Genomic DNA, 27,049 nt, shown 5'->3' with positions numbered 1-27,049 from the left:
GTCAAGGTCTTGGAGAAAGTAGTCAAGGGAAAAATACAGGAATGGATTGATGAAAATGAGATACTGTACAGAGGACAGCATGGCTTTGTGAAGGGTAGATCATGCCTCAGTAACTTGCTCAAGTTTTATAACAAGGTGACGGCTGAACTGCATAAGGGAAATGGGTTTACAGTGATACTGCTGGACCTGGCAAAGGCATTTGACAGGATACCACATGGAATTCTAATCCGTAAACTGCAACATATGGGAATGGATATAGGGTTGGTGAGATGGATAGCTGGATGGTTGATGGAGAGATATCAAAGAGTAGTTTATTCAGGAGTAGAGTCCAAAATACGGCCTGTGACTAGTGGTGTGCCACAGGGTTCTGTTCTTGGACCACTGCTGTTTAATCTGTTCATTAACGATATAGGGAAGGGTCTAAGTGGGACAGTTCATTTGTTCGCTGATGATGCAAAGTTGGGTAGGGCGATAGTGAATGCAGAAGATGTCAAAGTCTTGCAAGATGACTTGGATAGATTGGAGTTCTGGACTAAGGAGAATGGATGTCAATTTAATGTGACAAAATGTAAGGTTATGCATTTCGGAGTGAAAAGATTAGCAGCAGTATACCACATTGGTGGAACTGTACTCCAAGAGATTGATGAGGCCAGGGACTTGGGAGTGTTGGTGGATAGGGAGATGAAGTTTAGGGGGCACATTGCGAAAGTAGCTAAATCAGCTCATCAACTCACTTGGTTGTTGAAAAATACCTTGACGAGCAGAGAAAAACAAGTTATTGTACCTCTGTACCGAGCCCTGATAAGACCTCATCTCGACTACTGTGCCCAGATTTGGTCACCTCGGTTCCTTCTTGATGGGGAGGAGGTTGAGAGGATCCAGAGGCGAGTGACTAAGATGATAGCAGGTCTATGGAATGAACCATATGAGAACAGGTTGAAGATTTGTGGGTTGCAGAAACTAGTTGATAGGCGAAAAAGGGGAGATATGATTGAGACATTCAAATTGCTAAAAGGATTCTATAGGATTAATTCAGATGATATTTTTGAGATCAGGACTGGTGGTGGGAGAACTAGGGGACACCCATGGAAGCTGGGCAAGAGCGTGGTTAGCAGGGGTGTTAGAGCTGGGTTCTTTACTTTTAGAGTGGTAAATGAGTGGAATAAGCTTCCAGAGTCTGTTGTGGGTGCTATGATAGTGAGCGAGTTCAAGGCAAGGTATGATAGATACTGTGAGAATGTTGAACAGCTGCGTGAACATGATGTTTAGGGCCTGCCTCGATGAGTCTAAGGACTCCTGGAGTAGCCCGTGGTAATAATAATAATAATAATTTTGTCAAAAGCTTTTTCATAATCAATAAATGCCACATGTGTTTCTTTTTGAAATTCTCTTCTCTTTTCTATTAATAATTTTAAAGTAAAAATTGGATCTATGCAGGATCGGCCTTTTCGGAAGCCATTTTGTTCTTCTAGTAATTTGTTTTCTACAATGCTGCTTAGTTTCTCTTTTAATATTCCTGCATATATTTTATATCCTGTATTCAGCAGGCTAATTCCCCTATAATTATTGCAATTGTCTTTATTTCCTTTTTTATAGATTGGGATGACCAGTGCTTTTTTCCAAGAGTTAGGGGTTTTTCCAGACATCCAAACCATATTAAAAAATTTCAAAAGTCTTTCATTAAATTTTTCACCTGCATTTTTGTAGAGTTCTATATTTATATTGTCTTCTCCTGGCGTTTTCCTATTTTTCATCTTCTTTATTATATTTTTCAGTTCTAGCATTGTGATATTTTCTATTAGGTCATTCTTTGTCTTATAAAATTTTAATTCATTGTTCTCATCTGTCCAGAGATTTTGGAAATAGGTCACCCATTTTTCTAAATCTATTGTTTGTATTTTTATCTTTTCTTTTATTTCTTTATTCTTGTATTTTATTACTTTATAGGTTTTGGGTTGTGGCTTAAATAAATCCTTTTCTAGTTCTGTTACGTAATTGTTCCATCTTTCTCTATGTTTTTTCCTTACTTCTCGTTTTGCAATTGCACTATTCTGCTTCTATTGTTTTGGAATTTAGCCATTTCTGGTAACTGTCCTTTTTGGTTTTTATTATATTTTCTATTTCTTTGTTCCAGTCTCGTAGTCCTCTTTTTCTAATCCATCTGTGCTTTATTCCTAAGGTTTCTGTTGCTGCTTTTGTGAGAATTTGTTTCAAATTTTCCCATTCATCTTCTATGTCACTTGATTCATGTGTGGTTTCTGTTTTTAAGTTTGTGCATTTTTGATATTGTAGTCTAACTTGAGGATCCTGTAATGAAGAAATTTTGTAGCTTGGCTGGTAAGAATTTTCAATTCTATGTGTTTTTAGCCACTTTGGTTTAAAACGAATTTTTGCTGATACCATATAATGATCAGAGTTTAATTCAAAGCCTCGATATGCTCTTACATCTAAAATTAACTCCGCTAATTTAAAATTTGTGATAACGTAGTCGATTACTGATTTGTATCCTCTGGCTGACCAAGTATATTTATGTATTTCCTTGTGTTTAAACATTGAATTCATTATTCTCATATTATTATAAATGACAAAATCGCGCAATCTGCAACCATTTTGATTACATGTCCCCCTTTCTTAAATTCTATTAATATATGTACTATATGCTGGGTCCTTCCTAAGGAGTTGCGTGGTATTTCTAAAACACAATGGAATTGCCTCAGGGTCGAGCCAAAACCACCGTGGCAAAGTCTTCGAAATCTCACTTCTCTTAAAACATTAGGAATATTTATTTTTTTGCTGCATCACCTAAGCAATTAGATTAAGTTAAACATGTCTTAATCAAGAAGTGATCTCAAAGGTGTACTATAATGACTATTGATTTGCAATCGTGACCTATAACATAATCTATTTTCTTCCTCTGAGATTCGTATCGTTTTAGAGGTGGTGCATCGGATTCTAATACTCAGACACTCGGATTAAAGATTGCAAAGGTTTATTTGACACATTTATACAATTTACAATACAAAGAAACTCAATCCAAAACTTCAGTGTTAATCAGAGAAAATTATAGGTATCCTTATTAAGTAAGGACATCAAGAAGCAACATCAATATGTTATTTCACAAACTGACAAAACTTGACTGCAATATTCACATTAATCTTCATATCACATTACTCAGACTAAACCTTGTTAATACTTTCAAAAACATACACATTAGTTTAACTGTATAGGAGTTACCTCACTATGCATTCTAATATTAAGGTGCTACAGTTCTGCCTTAATTATATGAAAGTCCTCAATCCTCAATTTCCCTTAATCTCATTTATAACATCTTAATTTTCTTACACACGTTATATAGACAAAGAATTTTCAACGTTACCATACGCACTGGTTCTTCATACTTGTTCCTTCAACTTCTGACTGCCGTTTTATGATCGATCTCCCTTCCGATTCATTTAGTCGGTGCTATGGCATGGATTTCTCCAGTCAAAGGTAAGTTCATACGATCCCAGCATAACTAGCCCACTCCAGATATAATGATGGCTTAAGGCGATTCTGCTTCCGTGAGGCCTGTTGCTTAGATGCTGAGCCCTTTCCATGGATTGCCCATCAGTCAAACGGAGGTGTGTTCTTTCATCGTACGATTAGGAGCATGTGATCCTTCCAGCTCTTAAGCGGCATATCCTATTACTGCCCTTGGGATTCCTAACAGAACTCTTCACTGATCCTTCGTCTGAGCACTCCTGGACAGAGATGCTCCTCCGTGCAACTGTCTACCCACCAGAATACACGAGACTACCAGCCAGGAGAGAAGAGAAAAAAAACCTGGTGGTGGGGAGGTTTCCTAACCCTTTTATATCATCTCCCCTATCGGCAATCACCGTAACTCATAGCTCACCCAACATGTATAATTTCTCCCACGTGGGTCTCGTTTTGTATCGTTTGTTTTTCTGACCACTCGCTTCTGCATGTGCCATGGGTGCATGACTCCCTGGGGGCAACCTTTCTTTCTGTTAGCGTGCCTTCGCACTTTGAACTTTTGTTCACAACAGCTTAATGCAAATCATACTACAAAACATTGTATTATCAATTCTAACAAAATATTAATTTATAACGTATCATTGGCATTATATAATCAAGTAAGTATTCCTTCCTTAAATATTCACAATCTTTTTTCTTTATAATAATGTAATCTATATTTTACCAGTTGCATACAGCACATACCTAGAAGCAAGCATATTCCCTACAAAGTTTTCCCTGTTAAATGATGATAAAATTAGAATTCTTAGGAATCTCAATTTATCAAAGTTTAACAGGAGTAGATTTTTAAATGGAGAATCATGGGTGAATGGAACACCTTACCAGAATATGCTGTTAAAGCAGAAGGTGTTAAGAATTTTAAGATTCAGTTGAATGAACCTCCCACAATGAGTCTGCTGACTCCCTGGAAGGTGTGATGATGATAATAATAAATTTGTTTCTTTTTAAATTCTGATATTAAGAAAAATATTTTTTTAAATTAGAGCAGAAAAAGTAAATGAAGCAATTTGGTTTCCTTTATTTTCAGCTCTTATTAACATTTGTGGTGGCAGCTCTGATGATTCTTGCACATTGTGCAGATGCCAACAATTGTTCAACTTATCAAGATGTGGTATTCAGCTCCTGTGGAAAAACAGCAAAACATCTATGTGCCATTTCAGTTGCCCTGTATTGCTATGGAACATGTGTTACATTTCTAATTATTATTGGAGATCAGTTTGATAGAGGTATACAGGTAGCTTTGCTGGTATTTGATTTTATCAAAGCATACAATTAACATAATATTTCCACTGCATAAATCTCTGTGTGACATGAAAGAATTATTATATTCATTTTATTTGCAGTATGTGCTAGATGGAGAGACAGATATTAGGACACAGTCAACTTTCGGTATAGCAGACATCATTATAATAAACTATTAAAAATCCCAACAAAAACATCATAAGTAAATGCTATACAGTAATCCCTCGATTAATGTGCCCCCGATTAGTGCATCGTTTTTTTTTGATACCCAAATTCGATTAGTGCTCCTAACAAATGAAACAAGCGGTGATAGCATATTGGTAAAAAAACACTCAATAGGCATACAGTCAAGAATACATATCCATACTTGAAGTAGAAAAAGCCATCAAAGGCTTGAAATGTGGAAAGGCAGCAGGAGTAGATGATATTTGACCAGAAATGCTGAAGTATGGTGGTATAAAAGTCTTACAGTGGCTGCACTGCATAGTTGAAAAGGTCTCGACAGAGGGACGAATTTCTGATGATTGGCGTAGAGCTCTGATAGTACCCATACATAAAAAGTGAAATAAAACAATGTGAGAATTACAGAGGTATTTCCCTACTGAGTGTTCCTGGCAAGATTTATGCAAGTATACCTGAGAAACAGTTAAGAAGAATTGTGGAAGAAAAGCTTGGTGAAGAACAAGCCGGATTCAGACCAAATAGAGGCTGTCAGGATCAGATCTTCTCTTTACGACAAATAGTTGAGAAAGCATGGGAATATAGCAAAGATCTGTATTTAAGTTTTGTCGATCTGGAAAAGGCATATGACAAGGTGCCAAGAGAGAAGCTATTCAATACACTACAGTTATATTGTGTCAATGGGCCATTATATCAAACAATACTTAGTCTTTATTTGAGTTGTAAGTTAGCAGTTAGAATTGATGGAAGTACAGGAAGATGGTTTAATGTTAAATCTGGTGCGAGACAAGGATGTACGTTATCCCCTCTGTTATTCATTATCTATATGGATCACATTATGAAGGAAAGTGGTATTAAACATGATATCAAAATTGGAGATGTTAATGTCACCTCTTTGCTTTATGCGGATGTCATACTTCTAAATAAATCCATTACAAGTTTGCAAGATTCCCTGACTAAATTGAATAACTGTGTAATAGATATGGGTATGAAGGTCAGCAATAAAAAGACAAAGACAATGAAAATAGGTAGAATCGTTGAAAATGTCAACTGTCCACAGGTTCTCCATTCACAATGGAGAACCTGTGGAACAAGTAAAACATTTCAGCTACTTAGGCACGATTTTTAGTGAAGATGGTAAATTAAATATGGAAATAGACAACTGAATCAACAAAGCTGGTATGGTAGGAAGTCAATTGAATAGATTCATATGGAATAAGAGAGAAATTAGTTGGAACACTAAATTAGCTGTATACAAGACAGTGTTCAAACCATTTTTAACTTATGGATCTGAGAGCTGGGTCAGAAGTAAAACATTTGACCAAAGACTAGAGACCGCAGATACGAGAGTCCTGAGAAAGATTAGAGGTATGAACAGATGGCATCAATGGCAATATCATATTAAAAATCTCCCCCTCAAACAGAATGGGTGAGGAAAGATTAGCAAAAGAAGTGTTCTCTGCCAGGTTGGCAGGAAAATGACCCAGAGAAAGACGAAATATAGGTGGATTGATACGGTACAAAGTGCCTTAGACGATAGAAATATAAGATTGGATAATGTTGGAGTCTTGACAAGTAACAGACCGATTTGGAGGAAAATTGTAGATAGGAAGTTGGTAATGATGTAAATTTTTAATGTAGTACTCTCATATCCTGTACACCCCTTGAGGGTGCATGTCAGGAATTTGATGATGATATACATTTTACAAATAAATGTTACAGATTTTAAAAATTTTCTATCTATACATTTTTATGGCTAACTGTTTTAAAAAATCACTCATCGGAATAAAATAATTTAGTTACCGATTTAAAACATTTTACAAAGTTATTTTTAATGGCATACTACACTACTTCCATGTACACTATGCATTCTATGTTCCAAATTTTTAACAAAATTTATGTCGTCTCCTATAGTACACCCACAGATTCGAGACCCTTCGACACTTCTGTGCATGTCACAAAAAGGAGAATCCATTCCAATCAGTCCGTCTTCTGGGATGAGTTGTTTATTATTACACATCGGAAAATTAACTTCTCTTTTATGATCATTGTAGTTTTTAAAGTGGTAACTATTTTGCTTGTATAATAGTTGGGAAATTTTATCTATAAAGCATGTGATTTTGTGTGCGAATTGGTGACCAATTTGTATGTCCTTCATTTCTTTCTCCCCTTCAATGATAACATCCAAGAGTTAATTAAATCTCATTCTGAAGAATTGAGTGATTCCGACCTGCTGAATTTAGATGTGCAGTGGGAAGATCCCGAAGAATATGAAGAAAATTTAACCACTGATAGTCAGCTAAAAGAGATTTCACAGAAACAGTTTGAAAATACTTTTTCATACAATTGAATGCTTAGAGGCTGACCCTGATGACAAGAGAAGCTGTAAAATTTGCAGAAAAGTAGAAGAGGGAATAGGGTCATACCGTTGGTTGTATGAAAAAAAGAAACAAAATGCCCGCCAAACTACTTTAGCTCAATTCTTTGTTAAGAAGTAGAATAATAAATTTATATTCTGAATATGTTTTATTGTCTTTCTGCTTCATGGTTTTACTTTAACTAGACCCTGAGACATACCCTAATTCTTTTATAAAAAAAAAAATTAAGGGTCTAAAAGAAATCTGAGGAACGATTTATACATTTTCCCATAGGTTTTGGTGTCGAGGCTAGCTGGTGAACGGACGTGTTATCGGAGAGCTCCTGAGAGATTTGTGTTTTTTGTTGATTTATTGATTTGATGTTTTGGATTCAATTTAATGGACTTAAGTGTGTAATTTTGGTATATTATTGGAGCTTTATTAGCATGGTTAGTGTGCTAAAGTGTTTTATAACATAATCTATGTCGGGAAGTCGCCGCTAGATGAATTCGTAATGTGTAGTGTTCGTGCAAGCTCCAGATAAGATAAGTATCATTTTCAGTTATCGATACAAATCACTTAATATTGTGTAGTTTTGTTTTGTTTGCCTTGCGTATTTTAGTGCGTCTATTTTTGGTGTGTTATAACGTATAATTTGACAAAACACGTTGCAAATAAGTATGGCACCTGTGCGAAGGAAAATGGCGGCCAGTAATGAAGGTTCGCCATCGTTATCAAAGAACGGTAGCATAAAAGAAATGAGTCAGTGTACTAGCTGCGAAATGTACACTTTGCGGAGTGCGGTCGGAGTGTGGTTAGATGATAATAAAGGATTGAATGTGTGTAGAAAATGTAGGGAGAATGAGGAATTGAAGTGTATTTCGGATCGTGAGTGTGATATTTTTGTCAACCTTCAGAATGAAGGAAATAGGGATATGACAAGAAACGGCAAGGTTGTACATGAAAATTGTGAGAGTGTGAATGTAGAAAGTGTGAATGATAGTATAAATGGTTTCTCAGAGAACAAAAAAGATGAGATAGATGCATTGAGTGAGATCGCGTTGTTGAATAGTGCGATAGAAAGAGCAAAACAGCAGCTAGAGTGCATGAACAAAAGTAGACTGAATGAACCAACCAATAATAAAAGGTATGACAGGAAAAATAGATGTATGAATGTGAACATGAACAAAATGAAGGATAGAGTGCTGTATGGAGACTCGTTAGTACGAGGTGTATTAGTAGAGGATTTGACAAAATCGTACCAACCTGGTGCGACCATAAAGGACGTAACTGAGTCTATTAGAGAGCAAAAGGAAAGGGTGAAAGAAATGATTGTTGTGGCAGGTACGAATGATTTGAAAGGAGATAAAATGGAAATGATAGAAGACCTGAATGAATTGTTTGAGGTAGCAAAAGAAAAGAGTGAGAGAGTTAGAATGATTAGTCTTTTGCCACGGTATGACAGTGAAATGTTTAAAAGGAGGGCCATAATTGCGAATGACTTTATGCGTGGGTTATGTATGACGAGTGGTGTGGATGTGTGGAGTGAGTTTGATGGGCGAAAGGATCTATATAAGATGGATGGCTTGCATTTGAATGGTTACGGTGTAAGAAGACTTGAGAAAGTGTTGCTGAATGTAGTGGATGTGCAAATTCAGGGAAACTAGATTTGTTAAGGGGGGGGGGGAGTAGAGATACAGTCCTTATGGAGGCAGTTGAATGTAAGAATGAATATAATATACCAGAGCAAATAAGGACAACAAATCTGAGTGGGATAGTTAATATAAGGCATCAAGGTAGGGTTGGGGCTAATGGGGGTCTTAAATTCATGTACACTAATACTAGGAGTATTAGGAACAAGAAGGAAGAGTTTTTGGCCATGGTTGGCACTTCCAGACCACAGGTTATAGGTATTAGTGAAACATGGCTGACTGTAGATGATATAACTAGTGGGATTGAATATGATGGGTATAGTGTGTTCAGGAATGACAGAGAGAATAAAATGGGGGGAGGAGTATTGTTGATGATAGCTGATGAGCTCCAGCCAAGGAGAATAGAAGTTGAATTGCAGGATAGAGAAAAGAGCACATTTGAGGCCATTTGGTGTGAGATTGTGGCTAGCAGAACTAAATATACAATTGGGTGCTGCTATAGACCAGGTGATGGAAAAGATGGTGGTGACAGTATGCACAAGCAAATAGAAGAAATGGGTGGAAGGAGGGTGATTATTATGGGAGATTTCAACTATGGTCGCATTGATTGGAGTGAGGAGAGGACACACGGGAGGAAGGAACTGGATTTTATGCGGTTATTAAGGGATAACTATCTGCGACAGCAGGTAATGGAAAATACTAGGGGTCAGAGAGTGCTTGACCTAGTAATTACATCTGAGGATTTGGCTGTAACAAATATGACCACATTGCCACCAATCGGTGAGAGTGATCATAGGGTCTTAACTTGGGAGGTGGCTAAAGGTGTAGAATTTTCAATTAAGACAGGGTACATGTGGAATTATCGGGCTGGAAAGTATGACAAGCTTAGGAGTTTGATTGGTTCAGTGCCATGGCATGTACAACTGCAAGGACTAGAAGTTGATAGTGCATGGGAGGTAGTTAAGAAGTGCTTGCATGAAGCAATGGCTGACTGTATACCTAGAGTCCGAATAATAAATCAAGTAGGGGTTAAATGGATGAATAACACCATTAAGCTTGAGTTGCAAAAAAAGAAACAACTATGGAGGGAATTTAAGGAGAAGGGTGACCGGCAGGCACATGAACGGTATAAAGCGCAGGCCAGAAGGGTGACGAGTGTGGTAAGAAAAGCAAAAAAGGATTACGAAAGAACATTGGCCATGCAGGCTAAAGAGAATCCTAAACAGTTTTTTAGATATGTAGCAAGTAAAAGGAAAAATGTACATGGCAGATTGATTTTAAAGAATGCCGATGGTAGGGAGGTAACTGAATCAGTTGAGATAGTTGAGTTACTGAGTGAGCACTTTGCAAAAGTATATCATCCAGGTGGTGACATTGCAGAAACGAATAAACCAGTAGATTATACGGGAATTGTGGTTAATGAAGTGGAGGTGAGTAGTCTATTGCATAACCTCAATGTCAATACATCTGTGGGATTGGATGGTATACCAGCTCGTGTTGTACGAGAATTGTCAGTACCCTTGACCATTTTGTTTAATTTGAGTCTCGGGTCTGGGTTAGTCCCGAGCGGGTGGAAAGAGGGGAAAATAGTTCCACTGCATAAAGGTGGTTCCAAGACTGCTGTTGTAAATTACCGACCGATTAGCATATCAGGAATCATTGTCAAGGTCTTAGAGAAATTAGTCAAGAAAAGAATACAAGATTGGATAGATGAAAATGGGATATTGTATGGGGGACAACGTGGTTTTGTGAAGGGTAGATCATGCCTCAGTAACTTGCTCACGTTTTATAACACAGTGACGGCTGAACTGGATAGGGGTAATGGGTTTACAGTGATACTACTGGACCTTGCCAAGGCCTTTGATAGGATACCACATGGAACCCTAATCAGTAAACTGGAGCAGATGGGTATAGATATAGGGTTGGTGAGATGGATAAGAGGGTGGTTGAAGGAGAGATATCAAAGAGTGGTTTATTCAGGAGTGGAGTCTAAAAGACGTCTTGTGACTAGTGGAGTGCCACAGGGCTCTGTTCTTGGACCACTGCTTTTCAATTTGTTCATCAGTGATATTGGAAAGGATCTGAGAGGAAGTGTTCACTTGTTTGCTGATGATGCAAAGTTGGGTAGAGCAATTGTGAGTGCACAGGATGTCAAAATTTTACAGGATGATTTGGATAGTTTGGAGGACTGGGCTAGGAAAAATGGATGTCAATTTAATGTGGCAAAGTGTAAGGTTATGCACTTTGGGGTGAAAAGAATAGCAGCAGTATATCGCATTGGTGGAACCATACTCCAGGAGATTGATGAGGCCAGGGATTTGGGAGTGTTGGTGGATAGGGAGTTGAAGTTTAGGGGGCACATTGCAAAAGTAACTAAAACAGCTCACCAAATCACTTGGCTTCTGAAAAATACTTTAACATGCAGAGACGAACAAGTTGTTGTTCTCTGTATCGAGCCTTGATAAGACCCCATCTGGACTTCTGTGCCCAGCTATGGGCACCAGGGTTTCTTCGTGATGGGGAGGAAGTGGAGAGGGTCCAGAGACGAGTGACCAAGATGATAGCAGGTCTGTGGAATGAACCTTATGAGAATAGGTTGAAGATTTGTGGGTTGCAGAAATTGGATGATAGGCGAAGGAGGGGTGATATGATTGAGACATTCAAATTACTGAAGGGTTTTTATAAGATTGATCCAGAAGATATTTTTGAAAATATGACTGGTGGTGGGAGGACTAGGGGCCATGCATGGAAGCTGGGCAAGAGCGTGGTTGACAAGGGTGTTAGAGCTAGGTTCTTTACTTGGAGAGTGGTAAATGAGTGGAATAAGCTTCCAGAGTCTGTTGTGGGTGCTACGACCGTGAATGAGTTCAAGGTAAGGTATGATAGATACTGTGTGAATGTTGAATAGTTGTTCTTGACATGATGTTAGGGCCTCCCTCGATGAGTCTGTCGACTTCTTGGAGTTTCCCGGAACAATAATAATAATAATAATAATAATAATAGGTTACGGTATTCGATTAGTGTGTTTTTGATTAATGTGCCTGTTTTAAAGAACGCATTAGCGCACTAATCGAGGGATTGCTTTACTAAAAGAAATTCACTATCAAAGTATCTATTATAATAAACTATAGTAATGTAGCATGACAATACACCTGTCATCCTCCTGAGTTTGCTGTAGTGAGAACCTGCCATAGTAGTCTTTCCTCCATGTATAAGTTCTTTCAACAGCAACCCAGAACATTTTGGCAACTTCTTACCAAAACATTCCTATAAAATATGAAACAGTAGTTGAATTTCTTCTCAGTAAAAGAAGAAGAGAAGCATTATTGGAATACAAACCAGTAAATGAAAGAATAATAATAGCAAGATTTGCAGCAAGAACAATTAACACTGCAGTAGTCCAGGTCTGTTCACCACTTCAGAAAGTACTGATTTTCCCTTTCAGTCATTTTCCGACCATAGGTGACTTTGTAGGCATTGCCCACAAAGTATTTCTGGTGAGATTTTTACAGGGTAGTTCACCATTGCTTTCCTGAATTCCCCCAATTTTATCCAGGCTCAGGACTGGCATATGGCTGGGACGTCTTCATGACTGTAATCCATGTGTTTTCACGGGCCAATTTGCCTGTTCTGGGGGACGAAAAACCTGAGTTTCCAGGTAAAAATAACCCCTACCTCCGTATGAGACTGGCTAACTCATCTTTGGTCGAAAGAGACCAGATAAACGACCTGGGTTCGATCACTGATGGGATCAAACAAAGGTCTTTCCAACCAAAGGGCTTCGTCTATACTGACTGAGCTATGGAGGCTCCCTCAGAAAGTACTGAACAAGAAATAGTTATTCAATAGCAACTTGGAAATAACCTTGAAATCAATAGCAAAGAAAGATGTATTACTCATTGATATGCTACATTGCTTGGAAAGAAGTCAATAAACACCACCATGGGCAAAGTGCATCATGCCATGTCACGAGACACATGTTTGTAACCAGTATAAATTGAAGGAATATGATGCTTCCAAATCAGTTTAAATGTGTCCATGTGGAATGGCTGTGAGAAGGAAATGGACAGAGTTTAACATGAGCATTCTGATAGGATGCCATGTTGCAGGCCTATCTGTTTGGCAAATTGTTGGCAAATTGCGCTATCCCAGGTCAAAAGTCAGTGATACCATACTGGGATGAAGCACAAGGAGTCAATTGCAAGTGCTACCTGTAGTGGACAATACAACACACTCACCAAATGTGACCATGGAGTGTTACAAAGGACAGCATGTAAAAACCGTCACTCGTTGGCCGACATGTTGTTTGCAGAGTTCTCAGAGAGGCATCAACTGGAACACAAATTTGCAGAACTACATTCAGAACCAAGGCTCACAACATTGGTTTCCATGGTAGGACTGCAAATATGCAAGCCCCATATTACCCAGACCAACATGTAGCATTGTCTTCAGTGGTGCAAAGAACATGTACAATGGGACGTGGAAGCATGGAAAGATGTGTTATGGAGTGAGGAATCACACTACACCCTCCACCAAGCAGATGGAATGGTGTGGTGGATGCCTGGTGAACGCTTCTTACCAGAGTGTGTAACATCAACAATGAAATTCGGAAATGGTGATGTGGTTGTATGGTCCTGTTTTTCGTGGTTTGGCCTTGGACTTCTGTTTGTGGTGTCACAAACACTGAACTCCGAGAGGCATTTGAACATTATGTACAATTCAATGCTTCCTGCTTTGTAGTATTCCTATGGAACTGACCATTATCTCTTTCAGTCATAAGGCTGCTGCTGCTGTAACTGCATGGTTTGTGGATATGAACCTCACCACACTTAGTGGCCTACACAGAGCACTGATCTCAATCCTATTGAACATCTGTGGGACGAACTGGAGTGTCAGTTCATCTGCCTCACAATAGTCCAGGACCTCATTACATTCCTACAGGAGCAATCAATAGTTCAAAATTCTCATTGATTGCTGTCGTTCACTTGTGGAAATTATACTCCATAGGGTTGCTGTAGTAATCGAAGAAAAAAGAAGGCCCCACATCTTATTAAGGTAGGTGACATGGCTGTTTGTTCCTTACACTATGGTGTCTGACTTCTTTCCAAGTAGTGTATTTCTGGAGGATAGAAACATCAAAGTGGCATCTGCAATCAAGAGAGCATGGAACGAACACACTGTCAGAGACTGAGAAGCCAAAGAAGAGGCAGATCTGACAGGAGACATTAAGGGTAATTTTTAAAAAATTAGATCTCTCTCTCTCTCTCCTAAAAGATTAGGACAGAGAGAAATGAGATCTCTGTAGAAATGTTTAGAAGTTTAGAAGGTGATTACAACAGACAAATCAAAATTCCTTGAGGAACAGTGAGAGGATATCAATACATACCATAGTGGTGAATACAAAACAAGAGAAGTATGTAAGATGTATGTAAACATGAACAAGAAATGATATCCAAAACCGAGAACTATAAAATATGAAAATGGTGAAATCTTGATGAACACAAAAGAAACAGGATAGAGATGGACATACAAAAAAACTTTCTCACTCCCTTTCTCACATCATCCCTGGAAGCTTATACATCTCCCAGGGATGACCTGCTGTTCTGTCCCCCTCATCTCCCACCATTTTATGAAAAATGTCAACGCTAATCCTTTAACAATCCCATACAACTTATACATCTCTATCATATCACATTTCTTCTTCTTATACACCAGACTCTGTAAACTGCATCTTCTCAAACTTTCTTTATATACAGCATTCCAGAGATCAGAAACTTCCATAGTCATTTGCCTCTGGATCCATTCCAACATCTCTTCATCCTTTTGAAAACCAGGTGATCAAATCTGTGCACAGTAGTCCATATGTAACCTAATCAAGGCCTTATACAATAGAACTAGAATCTCCTTGCTTCTATATATCAGTGTCTTCACATCATTTGCCAGAATTCATTGTATTGTCCTCACAATTTTGGCAATATGATCTCTGAATTTTAGATCTTTATCCACCATCACCCCAAGATCGCTTGTTTCCTCCATCTCCAACAATATATCCCCACTAAGAGTAAATTCAATATCTCATCTTCATTTCCCAAATTTTTAAATCTTACATTTCAAAACATTGAACTGGCATCCCCACTCCCATGCCCATTCACTTAATCTGTTCAAGTCTTCTTGGAAGGAAACAACATTTGCTCTATTCCTTATAGTTTTTCTCAACTTTGCATTATCTGAAAACAGCCAAATATCCCCATTCACATCTCCCCAGTATCATTAAGATACAAGTTAAACAGCAATGTCCCTTAAACAGATCCCAGAGGCACACCCCTAGTGACTTTCTTCTGCTGCGATGTTGCTCCTCCATACACAACTTGCTGACATCTATCAGATCTCCAATCTCCATGCACTAGTATAATATCCCATTCCATTCACCATAGTTGGAATATTAATTTATCATCTGATAATATCTCAAAAGTCTTTTGCAAAATCTAAGTATACTGCTATGCATCCATCTCCCTCATCCAATGCCACTGTCACTTTATTGTAATTATTATTATTAAGAGAGATCTTCAGGAAGTCAAGGACTCATCAAGGGGAGGCCACTTACTACACACACCAGCTATCATTCTTATTCTTCAATTCATTCACACTGCTTGCACTTACAACATCCAATGGCAATCCATTCCAATCATGCACCACCCTATGAGAGAAAAATCTAGCCCTCATCCCCTTCTTTGTGGCATTCATTCTCAGCTTCCAAGGATGCCCTCTTGTTCTTTCCCCACCCTCCATAAATAGAAAAATTCCATCAACTGAAATCCTGTATGACTCTTTCAGAAGTTTATAAGTCTCAATCATATCTCTCCTGTTTGCTAGTGTCTGCAGTCTACAAATTCTCAGTCTGTCTTGAAAATCAGTATTCCACTTTCCTGATATAATTTTTAATACTCTCCTTTGCACTCACTCCACTATATCAGAATCACAATGGAGACCAGACCTGTGCACAATAGTCCAAGTGAGGTCTTATCAAGGCCTTGTAAAGAGGCAAAATTACATCCTTATCTTTACATGTGAACGTTCGTTTCAGCATTGCGATTATCTTTCAAGTTGTATTTGTAATCTTGGCTACATGGTCTACGAACTTCAACTTCCTATCTACTAATACTCCAAGATCACTAGCCTGATTGGTTTTTTCTAGCATAATCCCACCAATATAATACGACATTGGATATCTCATCGTGCCGACGTGAATGACTTTACATTTACTTACATTGAACTGACACCTATTTTCCCATGCTCATAATTCCAGCCTATTCAAATAATTCTGCAAGTACTGCATATCAGCAGCATTCTTGATTACCCTACTTATCTTTGCATCATCAGCAAATAGTTGAATGTCACTTGTCAAATCCATCACAATATAATTAATGTACAGATTGAATAACAGTGGACCAAGCACTGATCCCTGTGGTACACCACTGGTTTCCTTAAATCTTGCAGACACACATCCCCCATATACCACTTTTTGATATCTGTCAGTCAGCCATCCTCTTATCCATTCTAATATACTATAACACAAACCCATTTTCTCCAATTTATGCAAAAGTCTATCATGCTGTATTCTGTCAAAAGCCTTAGCAAAATCCAAAAGTATCGTGGTGTATCAATTCCACTTGTCTAATTCAATTGTAACATTGTTATTGAATGTGAGCAAGTTGCTAAAACATGACCTTCCCTTAGTAAACCCATGTTGCTCATTGCAAGAGATTCACTGTCAACCCATTTCTGAATGCAAGCCCTGACCAATTTTTACAGAATCTTCACCACTCCTGAGATACTGATTGGTCAATAGTTGGATACATCGGTCTTTGCACCACCCTTGGGCAGTGGAATTACCATACATTCTTTCCATTCCTGCAAAATCCTCCCTGTTATGAGGCTCATATTAAACATATTAAGTCTGGTCAAAGGAATAGCCTGTTCACCTGAACACTCTTTTAGCATGTGTGCTGATATCCCATCAGTCCCTATTGCTGAATTATCATTAAGTTTGTGCTACAGCTCTAATAGCTCATCCTCGTACACCTGAGTTTTTTCATCCAGTGAAGAGGTAACAGTGAGCTCAATGTTGCATACACCAAGTTAGAGGCATAGCTAGGGGGTGGTCCGCCCAGGGAGGCACTTTGAACTGTTGCAGTTAATTCTAAAATACAGTCTCGAGAACTCAGTTCAAAATACTGTAATACTACTGTGAATTTTCGTCACAATTGCTGTAAGTGTTGCTAGTTGTGAGAGGAGTTTTTCTAAATAAAATTGATTAAGAATTACCTACATTACTATGAAATAGACTTCGCCAATATCATCAACGATTTTGCTAACAGAAAAGCAAGAAAAATAGCATTTCAGAATGTTGAAATTAAAGTTTTACTTCAAAAATAAACATAGTGTTTTAATTTATTTCCCTATATTTTGTTTTGACTTTTTGTAGTATTTTTGGTGTGTATTGAGAGGGGCGGCAAAAGCTCTAGCTACACCACTGCACCAGGTTGATAGCTTTTAACAAAATGGGCACTCATTAGTTGAACAACCTTTCCTTCATCAGTTACCCTCACGCCGTCTACATTTAGAAGAGTTATTCTTTCATATTCATTCTTTCATTTACTTACAGCATTTTGATAGAATTCTTGTGGGTTGTCTTTAGCATGCAGAGCCAGTTTCTTTTCATACTCAGACTTTACTTTCCATACAACAGTTGTGACTATTCTAGCCTGCTGCTTATTATTTTCATAACGGACATCATCCTTATGCACACGGTATTCCTTCCACAACATCCTTTTCTTATGAATATCTTGCTTAATAAGATTACACATCCATTTAACTCTTACCCTATTTATTCTTCAAACTCTCGGGAACACATTTTGATATCACATCATTTAAGTATTGGTTAAATGCTTCCCATGAACTGTCAATATTCTTCCCATCCAGCAACCAATCCCATTCCACTTAACTCAGTTACTCCTGAGGTGTTCATAATTTCCTGCTTTGTAGTTCAGCATGTAACCTTTTCTGAATGGAACATTCATAAACTTCATCACTTCCCAAGTGAGTACAGCATGATGACTGTCACCAACCGGAGGCAAAATAGTTATGTCTTTAACTGAAATGCCCTCTGACACTATAATCAAATCTAACACTGTTTGACCTCGAGTTTCTTCTGTCACATGCTGCTTGAGGAAGTTGTCACACAACAGCTCAACAAATTCATCACTAGCAACCGATCCCCCAGGTCTGTAACAACACCCCACTATGTAATTGATCTTGTTAGATTCCACCTCACACAGATGGCTTCAAACTCAGTGCCACATGAAGTACTATAAGTAGTAGTAATACAGTCATAATCTCAACTCTAACTGGATTCAAGTTATCCGATGTTATGTCGTTGTTTTTCTTATTTTATATCTTCCATTTCTGTCTTTCAATCTCAATCGCTATTTTACTTCTTCAGATATCGGGCCTAATATACTTACATCTAGGATTGTTTTCTCTTCGGATACGGCAAATTTATATTATACTGTGCCAGCCAGTATCCTATAGCAGAAAAGATCCTTACTCAGGGAGACAATACTAGATTCTGAGGCATTCTTACACTATATTTTACTTTAATAAGGCTGTATAGATTCAAACTGCAATCCTGAGCTAAATCTATGTTTATATAGACTTATTAATTCCTTCCCACCAAAAGAGGTTCTATTTTTATAAGTGGTAATTCGGAATCGTAATCAGGCATGACTCAGGTATAGGCAAATAAATCATGTTTATTGGAACATCAAAGCAAAATACACTAAGAAAATTCAGGTATTCAATTTATCTCAATACTTAATAAGGAAATTCGAGTTAAAAGATTAACATACTTTAAATTTAAATCAAAGGTTATAAAGCATGTAAGACACAGTGACTGATAATTGGGATAGATAGCAAATGATATTGTGTTAAGCTAAAATTCCCTTCAGCTAGCTGTTCATAAGATAATATAACTAACAATCTAATGTTATTCAGTTACTATAAGTTTACAGTCCTAATCTCGTTATGTCAAATCAATCACATACAACACAAAAGACCTCTTCCAAACAATTCTTCTTATTCTCAAAAGGAGGCTAACTATCTAGTTAAAGTCTGTCCACAAAGTCCTTTAGAATAATGTTCATAATTTACATTCACAAGTAATTTTCTCTCTTCTAAGGAATTCTAAACACAAAATAGAGTAATTCTACCTTACCGAACTTTTTCCGACATCCTTCAACACCACGTGTACATCTGGTTACCTCTTGTCTATTGGCTGTCCTTATGCCAGCTTAGGGGCTACGCTATCTTCATATTTACTGCCGATCATGGACTCAATTTTTTGCGTCTCAGGAAACATCTCAATTCCTCTCGATGGACTCTTCAGCAAGGGCTCGATTCTGCTAGGGCTGAAAATTTTCACCTTCAGCTCTGCGTGGAATCCTACAAGATTCTCAGGAAAGCTCACCAACTGACATCGTAGCACTGGCGCTTCATTCCCCTTACTCGAACCACCAGCTAACTTCCGAACCAGGAACCACGAAAAATGATAAGACAAGAGAGAGCCAATACGGCACTCATTCCCTAATATTCTTCATTCAAGCGTCCCTTTTGCACATGACCTTTATCTTTTCTCCCCTTGGGTTCATCCCTTGCTCTCCCCTTGGCTGTTATACTCTTGTATTCACGGAATTCACATCGACGTACTTTCTGCGTAAGCTACTGCCTCCAGCATTATGCTGGATGTGTAGTTGTATACCTTCTATGAATTGTTACTTAATATATGTCTGGTGACTCACAATCATTCTATACAGCTAAAGTGAGGCTTAAATAATATTAACAAATTTATCTTTTAAGACAATCTCTAATTCGATTTTGGTATGATCACAATAGATTAAAATACATGGTACATAAAATAAAATTCAATTTTATACACATGTGAAGAAGTTTCACTTTAATTTCAGCTGATGTGCAGGTATTTCTCTTTGTTTGTGTAGTTGATTATGTTAGACCCTGAATGAATGATTTCTTTGTAAGATTCCTTCATTCAGGATCTAACAAAGCCCCCCCCCCTTTTTATTAAAAACGTTTTTCTAATTTTTCTAGAAAAACTCTTTTTGCTTCTCCCTCAATTCTCTGGGGATGGAACCTTCCATTCCTTCTGGGCCTCAGTGCGTATCTCGGCTCAGGTGACTGTATTGTTTCCTCATGACATGATTCTCCCCTTTCCTTTTGACATGTCTGAGTTTGCTCATTCCCATGATGTATATTCGGTGCTTCTTTGTATCTTAAGCGTTCAGGAAGATATTACTTCGACAGGCTTTGCTCTTCTTCTCTCTTGTTGCTTCCTCTCATGTATGGGGTTGCTCTGGGATGTGTTTCCTTCATGTTCCCCAGACAGCCTCTGTTTTCTGTTGATTTCCTCCCTTTTCTCTAGATGTTTTCGAGGGAATCACCTAAACAGACCAACCTGCTTGATCTACATCTGTACTACTTTAGGCTATCTGAGTGGATTACTAAAGTTCTTCCCTGACGTGTTGTCTCCCTTATCTTGTATGTCACAGGGGATAGTTTTTCTATAATTTCAAAGGGCCCTGTGGCGCTCCTTCCAAATTTCCCCTCCTTTTTTCTCCCAGAGTTCTGCTCCAACAGGACTATGTTTCCTAGTTTTAAGTCTTTGTGTTTTCTCAATTTATTTGCATACAACCGGGCACGTTGGGAACATGCATTACTTGACTCAGCCACCAACTCATGTGCTAGCCTGTTTTCCTTGATGAGGTTGTTCAAGTACTCATCGATGTCTGGGAATCCACTGCTTGCCGTCAAATTTCTGAAATCATTGGGAAAAGGAGGCTTGAATCCATAGCACACAACAGCAGGGGCTTCCATTGTTGCTGCACGGAGAGCGGTCCTACAAGCGAAAAGGGTGTGCGCAAGATGGGAGTCGCACTCCAAAACCCGCCCTTCTGCTAGCTTGGAGAGAGTGAGCTTCAGAGTCCGATTCATCCTCTCGCACATCCCATTTACTTGGGGGTGGTATGGGGTAGTAAACAGTTTCCTTATTCCCCATAATTTGCAGAGTTGGAGCATCACCTCGGCCATAAAGTTGGTATCCTGGTCCGACAAAAGAGTTTCGGGAGTTCCATATCTAGAGAAAATCAGCTTGAAGAGCTTGTTTGCCACGGTCTTTGCCGTTTGATTCTTCATGGCTGTGGCTTCGGGAAACCTTGAGAACATGTCGATCATGACGAGTATGTACCTGTTTCCCTTTGAGGTAGTGGGGAGGGATCCCACAACATCCAGCTTGAAATGGGCGTGAGGGGAGCTGGAATGGTTGCAGAGGTGCTTTACCAGAAAAATGACAGATTTCTGTTGACACACACATGGCACGATGACACATAGTTCTCAATATCCTCTCTCATGCCCTTCCATAGGTTTCTGTCCGTCATCCTCTTCCAGGTTCTGTGGATGCCCCGATGTCCGGCTAGATCCGCAGCATGAAACGAGTACAACACCCAAGGAACCATGACTTTAGGGACCAGAATTTTTTCTTTCCACCTCCCTGTGACGTCTTGTTTTGACAACAAAAGTCCGTCTTCGTCCATATGTATGGATTGTGGAACACTTGGTTGTGTGAGAGAGGCTCTCCCCCTTTGTCAATTTTTCGTGCATCCACATCGGATCCAATCTCTGGGCTTCTATTATTTCAGGCTTCCCCCATCTTTGAAGTTGGAGGGGCAGGGGTTTCCTCTTTCTCTCAATCAATAGCACAGGGTTGATATTCTCCTCATTAATGCAGGCTGGGGTCTAGAGATCTAGACAGATAGTCAGCCACAATGTTTGATCTCCCAGGAATGTAATTAATTTCTACCCCAAATTCTTGCATCTCCAAGGACCACCGCACAATTCTTTGATTCTTATCCTTCATGGATGAAATGAAGGATATGAGTTTTTGATCCGACCTGAGTATGATGTGTTGACCCAGTAATATCAGAACTTTCTGAGGCTGTATATAAATGCCAGCGCCTCCTTCTTGATGACGGAATAGTTTCTCTCAGAGGGAGATAGTCTTCTCCTTATGAAAGCAATTGGTCTGAAGTGATCTCCTGCTTGTTCCAGTACTGCAGCAATGGTGTCTTAGAAGCATCAGCGACTAGGAAAAATGTTTGACCGTGCTTAGGGTATGAGAGTACCGATGATCTAGTCAGATCCTGATTCAATGCAGGATAGGCCTCACGTGGCCTCTTCCCCCCCCACCCCCCATACAAATTTCTTTCCTTTTTTCGTTAGTTTTATGATGGGGTCCATTAACTAGGAGCATTCAGGAATAAATTTTCTATAAAAGTTCACCATGCCCATATACCTCCTGACTTGTCGTACTGTGAAAGGGGGGGGGGGGCTGTGCCTCCAGTATGGCATTAACATTTTGATTTTGATTTTGAATTACCCTTGGAGGGTTTCATCCCCTCTTCATTGTCCACATGTCCCAGGTATTCCACTGATTTTAGGAAGAATCCACACTTGGAACACTTCAAAGACATACATGCCCTGTTAAGCTTGTCCAGAACCTTCAGTAGAACTTCTTTATGCTCCTTCAGGCTGGATGAGTAAATCAACAGGTCGTCATGGAAGCACAAGACTCCTTTACCCAGGATGTCACCTAGTACGGTGTTCATGAGGCTCTGAAAACTCATGGCTGAGTTCCTTTCACCCTGGGGAAGTCGGCACAGTTGGTATTTTTGCCACTTTGTGGTGAAAGCAAAATACTGCCTATCCTTCCTGAGGGGAATTTGAAAGCAGCCAGAGTTCAGATCCAATTTTGAAAACACTCTTGCTCCCTCCAGGCCGACCAGTAACTCTTCTATCGTGCATGCAGGGAAGTCGATTGGTTTGGTGACTTTATTGACTTCCCTTAGATCTAGCACTTTTCAACCAGAATGAATGGGCTGTTCCAACGGGAATTTGACCTTTCGATGATTCCTGCCCTTTCATATTCCAATAATAATTTCTCCAATTTGTCTAGGTGTTTCAAAGATGTCTGGTACTGCTTAACATATGTTAGTGTCTCTGAAGTGACTTGCACCGTATGCTCAACCACATTTGTGCAGGGTAGGGAGGTGATTCCCTCAGTGAATACCTGGGGATATCTCTCATAAGCCAGTTGAAAAAATTCTTTGAGCTCCTCTTTAACGGGATTGGAGTCATGCAATTCCAGAGCATTGTGTACAGGTTTCTCTCTCCACCCATCTTGACCTTCTTCCCAATTATCCTCCCCAAGAGGCCTGGTTACACTTAATTTGCTTACATTATCGGAAGTGAGTTTAAATTACCAGGTTTGAATTCTATGAGGAACCTTTATAATGTCTTTTCAAATGATGAGTCAGCTGTTCAACTGGAAGACTGTTGGATTACTGTAATTACCGTTGGCACTTTATTTTGAATTGCATTTGCATGGGCATTTAGAAAGGCTATTGTTTTCTTAGAAGGCACAGAGTCAAGAAATTAATGCAGTAAATGATCAATCCACTTGTGAAGCTGGATAGCACAACTAAATGTACTACAGAAGGGAGATGGATACGAGGTTGAAAATGTGGTTGCAGAGGCATAAGATGATGGAAATGCATATATATGCATTTGTATAGTTATATGCATTTGTATATAGCTATATATATGCACTTGCTATATATATATATATACTATATATGGTCACTAAAAAATAAAATAAAAATACTATATATGCATTTGTATATAGCTATATAGCAAGCAAGAGACTGCTGGTAGGAATGGAAATCAGAGTCAGGATCAGGAAAACAGGAGTGGTCAGACTGAAGAGAGAGTTGCTGTATAGCTGGTAGAATAGCCTCAAAGACAGGGATTGTTATATTTATACACAAATGTAAGGATTATTTGAAACAAGAGAGCTGAGTTTGCTGCATTGATTAATCAGTATGCCCAAAGATAATTGGAATAAGTGAAACTTTGTTATTTGGGGAGGATGTGATTTTGGGAATTGGAATGGAAGGATATATAATTTTCCAGAAAGATAGAAATGGGAAAGAGGAGGGGGGGGGTGCTGTTAATGATTGCAGAGGAATTGTGTCCACAAAATGTGGAAATTGATAGTATATGCACAGATTTTGAATATGTATGGTATGAAGTTGAAATTAACAGTATTATATCTGATAGGATGCTGTTATATGCCAGGGAATGTAGAGAATACTGATTGTTAAATGTTTAGCCAAATTGGTTGGGCATGTAACAAGAAGGCTATCCTGATGGGAGACTTTAATTTAACGGGAATATAGAATGGAAGGAGGAGATAGTGTATGGGAACAAGGGGAGTGAGTTTGTTGTATTTCTGAGAGATAAATATCTTAAGCAGCATATGACTGAAGCATCTAGAGGCTTTAATGTTTTGGATTTGGTGATACCTTAACAAGATGTACACTGCCACCAGTTGGTGAGAGTGATCATGAGGTTCTTCTTTGGGAGGGCAGTATCTGACACAAGCAATAAGCAAGTAAATAGAGTAGGAGTGAAATGGATGAACAGTGAAATCAAGCAAGCTATGTTGGAAAAGAAAATGCTGTGGAGGAGGTACAAATTGGTGGTGATGATCACATCTATTTAGAGTATAAAGTGCAGGCTAGGAAGATGATCATGGTAAAGAAAGAAAAGGTGTATTGTGAGAGGAGATTATCTGGTCAGGCCAAGGTTAACTCCAGGGAATTTTTCTGCTATATAGCAAGCAAGAGAAAGAATAATTATGGCAGGTTAATATTGCTGGATAGTCATGGCAGCAGAATAATAGTTACAAAGGATATAGTGGAATTGTTGAATGAGCACTTTATTAATGCAATATATAGAAGAGAGAGGCAAGTATTATGAGAATTGGAAGTGAATTCTGAGTTGTATCAGGTGTTGATTGGGTTAGATGTTAATAAGGCTGTAGGAATGGATTCCATATCACCATATTCTTAAGGAATGTGCACAACAGTTAGCTATGCCCTGACCTGGTTATTTAATGCAAGTCTTGCAGTTGGTTGGGTTCCTATGGAGTGGAAAGATGGCAAAATAGCATCACCCCACAAGCATGGTTTGAGGACAGAAATTTCCAATTATCGACCAGTCTGTATAACTGCAGTTGTAGGTCAAGGTGTTGGAGAGATTAGTTAGGAATAGTCAATTTAGTAATTAAAAGAAAGAATGGTTAGGAATAGAATACAGGGGACCAAGAATAAAGAATTTTACAAATCCATGCTGATCATCATAAAGAATGCTATGATGGACATAGCATTCTTTATGATGATCAGCATGGATTTGTAAAGTCTTGTTTTAGCAATTTAATTTGCATTTTATGATAAGGTAACGTGTTATATATGGGAGAATCATATACAGTGATATTCTTGGACTTTGCAAAAGCATTTGATAGATTACCACATGATAAGTTGGTGTACAAGCTGCAGAGGATGGGAATATATAGTATATTTGATGGATCAGAGATTCGCTCTCTGAATGATACCAGCAAGTTGTGTATGATGGAGCGATGTCTCAAAATGGGAGAGTAACCAGTGACATTCCCCTGGGTTCATTTCTTGGTCCCCTGCTGTTTAACTTGTTTGTAAATGATATATCATGTGGACTGTTTAGGGTTCTTCAGTTGTTTGCTGATGATGATGATGTGGAGAATTATGTGTAGCACTTCTGATGTTAATTCTCTTCAAGAAGATTTGAATAGACTTTTGACTTGGACAAAGGAGTGGGATTATAGTTTTAATATTAATAAGTGCAAAGTGTTGCATTTTGGAGTGCAGAAATAAGGCTGCACTCCAAAAAAATATAATGCTGTGTAGTATATTGATATGTTGTACTGCAGGAAATGGATGAGAGTCAAGATTTGGGAATGATGGTTAATAGTAGACTTAAGTTTAGAGGGTATATTGCAAGTGCTGCAAAGAATGCACATCATAGTGCTCCTATGATAAGAAGTACACTAACATGTAGGGATAAGGAAGTGGTTGTACCACTGTATAAAGCACTGGTCAGACCACACTTGAACTGTTGTGCTCAAATTTGGACACCTAGTTTTCAGTGCGATGTGAAAACATTAGAGAAGGTCCAGAGATCAGTGACTAAGACAATATGATGATGTTGGAATACTGGTTACAGAGAGAGAGAGATTGAAGAAATGTGGATTGCAGTGTTTGGTGGATAGGAGGAAAATAGATAATATGATAGAGACATTTAAGTTAGTGAGAAGATTTTATTGGATTAATCCAGATGGATTATAAAAAGAGTAGAAGGCAAGAGGAGAAAATCCAGAGTCCATCCCTGAAAGTTATGTAAGAGTATGATGATGAGGGGCATGAGAAGTAGTTTTTTTATATGGAGAATTGTCAGTGAATGGCATGCATTACCAGAATGTGTTTTTAATGCAAGGAATGCTAAGATTTAAGATTTGGTATGATAAATATGTTGTCAGTTGAATGAACCTCCAATGATGAGTCTGCTGACTCCATGTTATTATTATTATTATTATTATTATTGCATGCCTACATGCAGTAATAATAATAATAATAATAACTCCTCTCACGTTCCTTCAAAAGATTTAGTGATATATAGCAAGTCCCATAGCATTATTAACATCAAGTCTGATGATTTCCACCATATACCTCTTGCTCATTCACATTCAGTCTCTCCTTCTCATCATTCACTGCTCTCATTTTGTGCATAATGTCACATTTACAAGGATGAAAGACTTGAACAAACTGCTCATTACATATCTCAACTATATCCTCTGCAGCAGTTGTCCTTATACCATTTTCTCCAATCACTGTCATCCTACCATAATAATTACCAAATATCAGTATTCGTGGCAGGAAGCACTGACAAACAGCTTGCCTAAAATTAAGCATTGACACTCTAGTTGACATAGAAAGAGAACAGAGGAAGTTGCTCTTGCTAGACTCTGCATAGGTCACATTCAACTTATTCATTCTTATTTACTGAGAGCTGATGACCCGC

The 27,049-nt window shown here is 38.5% G+C and overlaps 1 protein-coding gene across 2 annotated transcripts in view; it reads left to right on the top strand.

The window, feature by feature from the left end:
* Positions 1-27,049, top strand: part of LOC150096544 (sodium-coupled neutral amino acid transporter 7-like) — a 182,294-nt gene that overhangs the window by 47,893 nt on the left and 107,352 nt on the right. For both annotated transcript variants that reach the window (XM_090408029.1, XM_090408028.1), the window contains exon 3: positions 4,565-4,763. In XM_090408029.1, the coding sequence (XP_090264155.1) occupies positions 4,565-4,763 (199 nt within the window). The remainder of the gene's footprint in view (positions 1-4,564; positions 4,764-27,049) is intronic.

Source organism: Typopeltis vanoorti, chromosome 18 (genome assembly GCF_054136105.1).
Source record: "Typopeltis vanoorti isolate ZY-2024b chromosome 18, IOZ_Tvanoo_1.0, whole genome shotgun sequence".
In the NCBI taxonomy this organism is placed as follows: domain Eukaryota; kingdom Metazoa; phylum Arthropoda; class Arachnida; order Uropygi; family Thelyphonidae; genus Typopeltis; species Typopeltis vanoorti.
Note: the sequence above shows the minus strand (reverse complement) of the source record. Positions and strands in the feature narration are given on the sequence as shown.